This window comes from Physeter macrocephalus, chromosome 6, assembly GCF_002837175.3.
Source record: "Physeter macrocephalus isolate SW-GA chromosome 6, ASM283717v5, whole genome shotgun sequence".
NCBI lineage: Eukaryota > Metazoa > Chordata > Mammalia > Artiodactyla > Physeteridae > Physeter > Physeter macrocephalus.
This window is the reverse complement of record NC_041219.1, coordinates 85,088,867-85,098,160: the sequence shown is the minus strand read 5'-3', so window position 1 is coordinate 85,098,160 and position 9,294 is coordinate 85,088,867. Positions and strand designations below refer to the sequence as shown.

Below are 9,294 nucleotides of genomic sequence, written 5' to 3'. Positions count from 1 at the left end.
GGGCTAGAAGGTGCCAGGAGTGAGGGCTAATTGTGCAAGCTTTTTTCCAGCCCTACATGTATGCAGTCCCCCTTCTGGAGTGAGCTCCCAAAATGGAGAGACAAATCCCGCCTTCAGGCTCTGAATATCTGATACTTGGAGGAGATGAGATTTTCAGTGGGGAATCACTGATCCTTTGTCAAAAATCACCGGGACAGCCAAGGGGAGGATTAGGGAAACTTCCTTGTGACAGCTGCATGGACCCTCATGGCATGGGTTCCAGCCCCTTCACACGTCCATCAGAGCAGACCTGGTTCCCTCCCTGAGAAAGGCAGCCTGGAAGGAGGAGGGATAGGGATCTACGGAAGGTCTAGGGTAAGGACGTGGGCTGGTGTGCATTGCACTTCTTTCTTCAGTGCTTTTGTTGCTCCGCCTTGTCTAAATTGGGGTCCTTGAGTCACAGTCCACACTGTGGGCCATGGAACCCACCTCAGTGCAGCCCTGCACCCCCCTGTAAGACCAGCAAGGAGGGCCAGGGCTTTGCAATCTCACAAGCTCTCTGACATTCTGGAGAGGATTCCTGGGGCTGAAACCAAACCTCCTGAACACATACCCCCAAGGCATAAAGTGAATCAATGATACTTTATTTGATTTCAGTTTGCTTGGTGTGACTGGCTGGGTGTGCGTGTGTGTGTGTGAGTGTTTACATGTATAAATAATAATTTGAAAAACAGGAGTCTTCAGATTAAGCATGAAGCTCTAGCATGCGTTCAAGCAGGTGAACTTTTCAACTATAATTTTAAGGAAAAAATAATCAATGGAAATTCTTGTTTCCAAGATAAATCAAAACAAGTTTCTTTGTTCTCTGACAGGATCCCATTCCAGCCAAGGTCTACTGAGTTGGCACCTAGGCTCATGAGTCAGGCTGGTAGTCACCCTCCACTGTCAACACATACCTTCAGGCAAGAGGGGCCTTTATCTCCCCTGTCCATTTCTATCCTGGGGGAGAGGGAGACTGGACACGGGAAAGATACATCTGAACAGGTGGACAGGGGCAGAGGGTGGGGGGCCAAGACCCTGCCAGCTGCTCACACCCTCCCCAAAGTGTGGGTTTGTCACAGCTGCATGTGGGTCATGAGGCACTGAGAGGCCACTCAAGGAAAAGGACACAGATGTGAGATAATGAGCCCTGTTCCTCAGCCATAAGACTTGTTCCTTTCTTTCCTAATATCCCCAGAGAACTAAGTAATGTCCCAAGAGAAGCCTGAGGAGGAGGTGGGGACTGATGTGGAATGGGTGTCCCCGGTGACATGAGAACCCCTCTCTCCACTCTATTTCCCTATCCCTGATGCATCCCCTCCCCACACAGTCCCCAACTCCCCGCTCCCATGCACCCCAGTCTTGGGTTACAGGGCCTTAGCGGGCAGAAAGGACCAGAGGCTGGACCCCAGAACAGCTGTGCATGCAGGGGCTTTCACAGTGAGGTGGAGGATACCATCCAGTAACGGGGGTGGACCCGTCAGGGGCACAGAGCTGGTGAGTGGGCAGGGACAGAAGGAGCCTGCTTCACTGCGCTGGGCATCTCCTGACCGTGCACATTTACCACAGTTCCGACTGGTAAGTAAGGAAATACGAGAGGCACTGAGAGGGAAGGAGCGACTTCCTCAAGCAAACAGAGGCTCAAATGCCCCTGGAACCCACCCCAGCAGCCAACAAAGACAGACAGGGGCACAGATTCAGCCTTTAGTGGTAACTGTCAAGTGCAGGGAGCTGACTGTAGTCCTGAAAGTGTTTGTCCCTCAGGTGGGAGTTGGCAGCAGTAATAGAAAGGCTGGTCCTGCAGAAACCAGCCTGTGCCTGCTTCCTGCGTGACCACCAGGACCTTCCTACAGGGGCTTCCCAAAGGGTGAGGACGAAGAAGGCAAGGATGAAGGATGGTGCCCTGGAAACTGTCAGGAAGCTGGGGTGACATGCAAATCCTAGGCAAACACAAACCCAGCTATGGGAGAAGGTTGTGGTTTCTTTACTTGGAAGAAACAGTGACCCCATTTTTTCCTCAGTGACCATGAATTCCTTCAACCATAAACTCCCAAGGGGCCATGCAGCAGACATGTCCCAGCCCTCATGCCATCTGCTTCCCTTTTGTGAATCCTGAAAGTAATATGATGGCTTGTGGGGGTCTCAGGAGTTTCAGACTACATTCCAGGTGGGAACAACCACAGGAAGGTCAGGAGAGAGCAGTAAGAGAAAGGAGGCTGGGGTGACACTCACTCACCTGGGAGCTGCAGGGGCCAGAAGAAGAAAACCTTCAGAGGCGACCCCGTCAGGGAGACTCTCTGACAAAGATCTCTGCACCTTATGTCCTGGGAAGGGCAGTTGGGCCAGATTCCAGGACAACACCTGTGACCCTCATGTGAGCTGGAGCTGACGCACACACCCCCCGGCATAGCCCAACAGCATCTCAGTGGGGACCACTGTCAAGCGTAAGGCCATCTCCCACCCACTCCCTCTTCTCCACCCAGGACAAGTCCTCTGAACAGGGGGAGGTGTAGGTAACAACTGGGGGAGCTGGAAGGGGTAGAGAGTAAGGGCTAACTGTGCAAGCTTGTTTCCATCTCTACACGTATGCAGTTCCACACTCTGGGGTGGAGACCCAAAAATGTAGAAACAGACCAGGGCCTTCAGGTGCTGAAGATCTGGTGCTCAGATGGAATGAGGGTTGCAGGTGGGGAGTCACTGACCCTATGCGACTCACAAAGGGCCAGGACAGCCGAGGGAAAGAGTGACAGCAGCTTCCTTGGGGCACTCCCCTGGCTCCTCATGGCATGGGTTCCAGCCCCTGCACAGGTCCATCAGACAAGACCTGGCTCCCTCTCCAAGGAAGGCAGCCTGGAAGGAGGAGAAATGGGGTTCTGCTGAGGGTCTAGGCTGAGGACGTGGGCTGGTGTGCATTGCACTTCTTTTTCAATGCATTTCTTGTTCCATCTTGTCTGAATTGGGGCCCTTGAGTCACAGTCCACACTGTGGGCCATGGAACCCATCTCAGTGTAACCCTTGCCAGCCCACTCCCGTGTAGGACCAGCAAGGAGGGCCAGGGGTTTTAATCTCACAAGTTCTCTGACATTCTGGAGAGGATTCCTGGAGGTGAGTCCAAACCTCCTGAACACATATCCCCAAGGTGTAAAGTGAATCAACGATGCTTTATTTGATTTCAGTTGGTTTGGAATCTGGCTCTGTGTGTTCCTCCCTGTGTGTGTATAAATAAAAATATGAAAATCTGGGGTCTTCAGATCAAGTATGAAGCTCTAGCTTTGCATTTAAGAGACAGACATGATAAACCTTGAGGGGCTGACATGACAGCCTTGAAGGACTCAGAGATCCTTGAGGAACCTCCTAGCCATTTTGTCTCTTCAGCAGTCCCCTGTCTGACACCAGGCGCTCTCTACAGGCTTGAGTTCCAGTGGCCCTGCAACTTTTGAACTCACTCTCTGCTCAAAACTGGTGATACTGTTCTATAACATAAGGTTCCCCTAAAGACTCCATACCCTCGACTTTGAACAAAAGGAGAAAAAAGTTCAGGTTTTTTAGTTGACACTTGGAGAGGTCCCTCCGACTCCAATTTGTACTCAGCCCAGAAATCTGTATGAATTTGAACAGATGCCTTCTCCACTGAGTCCATACTCAGACCATCATGAGAAGAGTGGACACATAAAGAGTCGGGGTCTCAGGAAGCACTGGGACATCAAGGGAATTCCTGCCCTGCACACAGTAGGTGCTCAGTAAAGATTAGCAGAAAACATAAGACTGGGGTCCAGAAGTGGCTCCCACTCTCCTCCACTGGAGGGTCAGGGGAGGGGATCTGGACCAAGGGACCCGGGGGTTGGCAGAGGATGGACGGTGGTGACTCTAAAGGAGGGGACAGAGGGAGGACCACAGAGACAGGTTTCTGGTGAGAGAGAGACCAGATGTCCCCAGGGAAGGGTCTGGGCCCTGCCTGTCCCTTAGACACCTCTCCTTGTTTGTCCATCCTGTGTCTAATCCTTGGAACCCAGGTCACTTGATAAGCCCCAGAAAGACACATTAGCCCCTCACTTCTGTGGATGAAGGGATGACCTCACTTCCCTCTTCAAATCCCTCCTCGGGTCACCCCACTCACCCCTTCTCCTCTGTGAGGTCACCTGACCCTTCCTCTCGTAGGCACACACCCACTGCTGCCCAAGGCATCGGTCCCAATCACTGGGCCTGCGTAAACTTTTCAACTTTTATTTTCAGGAAAATATAATCAATGGAAATGCATGGTTTCAAGACAAAACAAAAATTGGTTTCTGTGTCCTCTGTCAGGACCCCTATTGAGGACAGCCCTTTTCCAGCCAAGGTCTGCTGAGTTGGCACCTAGGCTGATGTGTCAGGCTGGTGGTCACCCTCCACACACAAACCCCTGTCTACAGGTATCTTTGGGGGGGAGGGACCTTTACCTCCCCCAGACCACTTTTATTCCATGGGAGGGGGAGACTGACCAGGGCCGAGGTGCACCCAGAAGAGGTGGACCGGGGCAGAGGGTGGGGGGCCGAGATCCTGCCAGCTGCTCGCACCCTCCCCAAAGTGTGGGTTTTTTACAGCCGCATGTGGGTCATGAGGCACTGAGAGGCCGCTCAAGGAACAGGACACAGACGTGAGCTATTGAGCCCTGTTCCGCAGCCACAAAACTTGTTCCTTTCTCCCTAATATCCCCAGAATCCTAAGTAATGTCCCAAGAGAAGCCTGAGGAGGAGGTGGGAACTGAGGTGGGATGGGTGTCCCCGGTGACATGAGAACCCCTCTCTCCACTCTATTTCCCTATCCCTGATGCATCCCCTCCCCACACAGTCCCCAACTCCCCGCTCCCATGCACCCCAGTCTTGGGTTACAGGGCCTTAGCGGGCCGTGGGGCACCCCAGTACATCATGAGATCCACCAGGAAGGTGGGCATGTAGCTCACGGGGAGGTAGAAGAGCTTGGCGTCCCAGCCAGGGGAGTATCGGGTGCGGGGGTGGCCGGAGGTCAGGGCATGCTCCATGCAGTTGGTCACCAAGGACAGATTCCCGGACCATGATGGCTTCAATAAATTAGATGTCTTCATGACTGTCCAGAAGGAGACACCATCCAAAATATTCTCATTTCCCAATGCTCCCACTTTCAGATCAATCTGACAGTTTCTAAAAATTCCTTTCTCTTCCAAAATCATACTCCAAATCAAGTCCATGGATTTCACTGGAGTGTGTCCTAACACTTACCCCAGGATCTCTATCCACACTAAGCCCCCTCTGGATCTATTCCTGGGAATATGTGCACTACATAAACTGGAGGTCTTTGCAAACACTAGAAATTGAGGCACCTGAAAAAAGCTGGTTCTAACACCAGCTTACCATGATTCCACGGGTGTCTTCCCTCTCTGGCTTCAGTTTCCTTCCCAAATTAAGAGTTTCGGAAGAGAAACTGGTCCCCAGGTGGAAGTCTGCAAGGACACATTCTCATCAGGGAAAACTCTGCCCCAGGCTGCAGAGCCTCAAGGTCGCGAGGTGGGTGTGGGATGGAAGAGGCTTGGCTGGTAAGCTGGGTGAGGAGAACACAGGGAGGACTTCAAGTCCTGGAAAACACCTTGGGAATCTCCCCAGGCAGCTGTCATGGGGTCTCCACTTCACAGAGAGGAATCAGACTTGAGAAATGTGCGTGGTACCTCTGTCCCTCATATGTTCCTTTACCCACTTGGTGGCCACAGCGATGCTCTCTGTCTTGGTGACGTCCAGGATCAGCGTTTCCAGGCTGTCTGACGTCTGATTCCTCAGCTGCTCGGCCCCCTGCTCCGTCAGACATGCTGCCAGCACCCTCAAGCCTCACAGGTGCAGCTGCCTGGTCAGTGGCCCGAGTCACAGCCCGTGATGAAGACGAACTTGTCCTGGAGGTGGCTCACCACCTGCCTCTCCTGGTACCAGTGCCGGAGGTAGTACAGGCCCACGAGGACCGCCAGGTACAGCCACGTGGCTTTGCAGGGGACAAACACAGGCAGGCTGGGGTGAAACTCGAGTCTGGCTAGTGTTGAGACAGGAAGACTTCAGAACACACACGATGTTGGTTGGCCAACCAGGCTCCAGGCTCTCTGGCGTGGAGCCCTCAGGATTTTCCTGTTCACCCTCTTTGGTGAGTAATACTGATTCTGGCCCCAGTGTTAATGCTCTTTAGTACATTTACACCATTTCTAATAGATTTCATTGCATTTCCAACACAGCCCCTTGAGGATCTTTTACAACCACCATTTCCAGGTCCTCCCACTCCTCCCTGTTTCCCCCTGGTCACCTCTCCCCTCCCCACTCTCCACATTGGACCTTTATGTCCTTGGTCTCATGGTTCACAGCTATCTTCTTCCCTTTTTCCTGCTCAGCCTGGGACCAGGGTCTCCCTTACCTACTGGAGATTCTTACGTGGAATCAAGACACAAGTGACTTCAAAACCCAGCTCTGCTGCCAACCAGCTGTGTGACCTTGGGCAGCTGGCTTAGCCTCTGAGCCTGGTCTCCTCCTCTGGTTCAGCTCACAGAATTCACTCCTGAAAGACTAAGTCCCTCTCAGCCTCTCTAGGATTAGAAGGGGAAGGCAAACGAGAATAAGCTCTCTCCTGAAGAAGTGGTTCTCTGGGCCAGAAAGGTGTTCAGGAGAACAGCGGGGGTGTCTGATCTCAGAGGCAAAGAGAGGGGACAAGAAGGGAATGGGGGGAGACAAGAAGGGAATGGGGGCGACACACGCAATGGTGAGACGTCTCCCAGATGCTGGGCCAGTTGTTGGAAGGACTCACACAAAGCTGGTCTAACAGTTGTTCCCCCTTTCACTCTGTGAAGATGCCCTGCCCACAGCCCTGGGTGCCCGGCTACATTACCCTCTGCCCCTCCTGTACTGGGTGAGGCCCTTCCCTGCCCGACACCACACCCTGAATCCAGACCATTCAGACACTGAGAAAAGACTGGCAGAAAAGACTGACTTGAACGGGGTCTATGGGATGGGGTGTGCGAACCTCCCCTAAGGCACGTTGGGCTGTAAAGCCCAATAATTGGAAAGGTGTTAATTCGATTTGTATCAGGGTGATGATGGAGAGGAGGGAGCTGCCCCCTCAGGAGACTAAAGAAAGGACCAGAGCCTGGACCCCAGAACAACTGTGCATGGAGGGGCTTTCATGGTGTGGTGGTGGATACCATTTGTTAAAGGGGGTAGAATTATGATGAGTGGGGTGCCTACCCACTGGCACCCTTGTGGCCTCTGATGGACTGGGCTCCAGTCCCTGCTCAAGTCACCAACTGGACCTGCCTCACCCCCCAGGAGAAAAAAACTGGGACGGGGTTGAGGCCTGCTGAGGCTCCGAGGGACTTTGAGGAGGAGGACCTCTTTGTTAATGTGGTTCTCCCTCCACTGTGACCGGCTCCTGAAGGGAGCTACAGGAAGCATCGGTGGTCTGTGTCCTTCAGGAAGTGCTAGCAGAAACCAGAGTCCTAATCAGTCCACTCTTCCCTGACTCTCTGGAGAGGACTCCCAGAGGTGGGCCCAAACCTCTTGAATACCTTTCCCCACGGGGCTACAAAATGGCTCAATAATCATTGTCTGGGGGGAAGAGAAATGGCACGATGTTGGTTGGCCAACCAGCCTCCAGGCTCTCTGGCATGGAGTCCTCAAGATTTTCCTGTTCACCCTCTCTAGTGACTTCTGGATTTAGTGAAATCCAGAAGTTCCAGGTTAAGCCTGAAGCAATGGTTTCATGTTAATGAAACCACACGGACTGTGCTGTGTGCTGAATTCTAGAGAATTGCTGCCTCAGATCCCCCGGAGGGCAAGGGCTGAGTCTCATCTCGTATTTCCAGGACCTGGCAGTGCCTAGCATCTGACAGAGATGAATGAATGATCACCGCAACATCCTCTTCCACTCTGCTTTTCCCCTGCATTTTTTTTTAAATTTATTTTTATTTATTTATTTTTGGCTGCATTGGGTCTTCGTTGCTGTGTGTGGGCTTTCTCTAGTTGTGGCGAGCGGGGGGTGCTCAGCAGTTGTGGCACACGGGCTTGGCTGCTCCGCGGCATGTGGGATCTTCCCGGGCCAGGGCTCAAACCCGTGTCCCCCGCATTGGCAGGCAGATTCTTAACCACTGCGCCACCAGGGAAGTCCCTCCCCTGCATTTCTTACCTTGTCTGACAAGATGAAATTCCCCGAAGCCTCCATCTCCCTCATCTTTATAATGGGGGAGGGGAATCCAGATGACTTCAGTCCTCTCAACTGAAGTCCTCTCAACTCCAGCTCTCCAGGAGTCTAAGAATCCATATGTTGTCATCAAAATAGTGAAACTTTAGGAAGTTGGGGCCTCAGGAAGCCCTGGAAAATTCAAGGGGAATTTCTGTCCAGCACACATTAGGTGCTCAAGATGAGTTAGTAGAAACAATAAATCTGGAATCAGAAAGGGAATGTTAGCACATCTACAGAGACCCAGGGAAGGTGCTTCGGGTCAGGAGGTGGGGGAATCTGAGTGAGGAACAGAAGAAAGGGGAGGGATGGAAAAGTGAAGGGGGGTGCGGAATACTGAGGCGTTCCAGGAGGCTGCTGGGTGGGGCCGATTTTCCCTGGGGGAATGGTACCCAGGGCCCTTCCCGTCTCTCTCAGTCTCTCCAAGCTTCCTCTTCCTCAGACTAATGTGCACATCACCACACACACTTTCCCAAGAGGGAAACCATGAGAGGAAACAGTTGTCCTCCATCTTGCGGAAGGATAAGGGCTGGGAGCAAAGGCAACTCATCTTCCCTTTCTCAAGCCCTTCCCTAGATCATGCCACACATCTCTCGGCCTCCATAAAGGGGGCTTCTCCCCCAACCAAGAAATATCCCAGAACTCCCAGGGCTGAGTCCCCTTCATGGAAGTGTAGGTCCTGCCCCATTTTCTTATCCTAGCCCCTATCCATGAGAAGCTCTTCTACTAGGGTGGTCATTTTTAACCTTTTGGACATCATGGACCCCTTTTCTTTTTAATAAACTTATCTATTTGTTTTTATTTTTGGCTGTGTTGGGTCTTCGTTGCTGCGCATGGGCTTTCTCTAGTTGAGGCAAGCGGGGGCTACTCTTTGTTGCTGTGCGCGGGCTTCTCATTGTCATGGCTTCTCTTGTTGCAGAGCATGGGCTCTAGAGCACAGGCTCAGTAGTTGTGGTGCACGGGCTTAGTTGTTCCGTGGCATGTGGGATCTTCCCGGGCCAGGGATCGAACCTGTGTCCCCTGCATTGGCAGGTGGATTCTCAGCCACTGCGCCACCAG

General features: G+C 52.6%; 1 protein-coding gene across 2 annotated transcripts in view; it reads right to left on the bottom strand.

Moving 5' to 3' along the window:
• Positions 1-653: 653 nt before the first annotated feature.
• The window catches only part of LOC102984442 (retinol dehydrogenase 16-like), a 13,629-nt gene continuing 4,988 nt past the window's right edge, over positions 654-9,294 (bottom strand). Inside the window, exons 4-5 of one of the 2 annotated variants that reach the window (XM_028491225.2) lie at positions 4,958-5,100; positions 654-770 (exon numbers count right to left, since the gene is read on the bottom strand). In XM_028491225.2, the coding sequence (XP_028347026.1) occupies positions 750-770; positions 4,958-5,100 (164 nt within the window). In that variant the 3' untranslated portion in view covers positions 654-749. Of the gene's footprint in view, positions 771-4,140; positions 5,101-9,294 lie in introns of those variants that run through there. The other variant, XM_024122953.2, reaches the window with a different exon arrangement.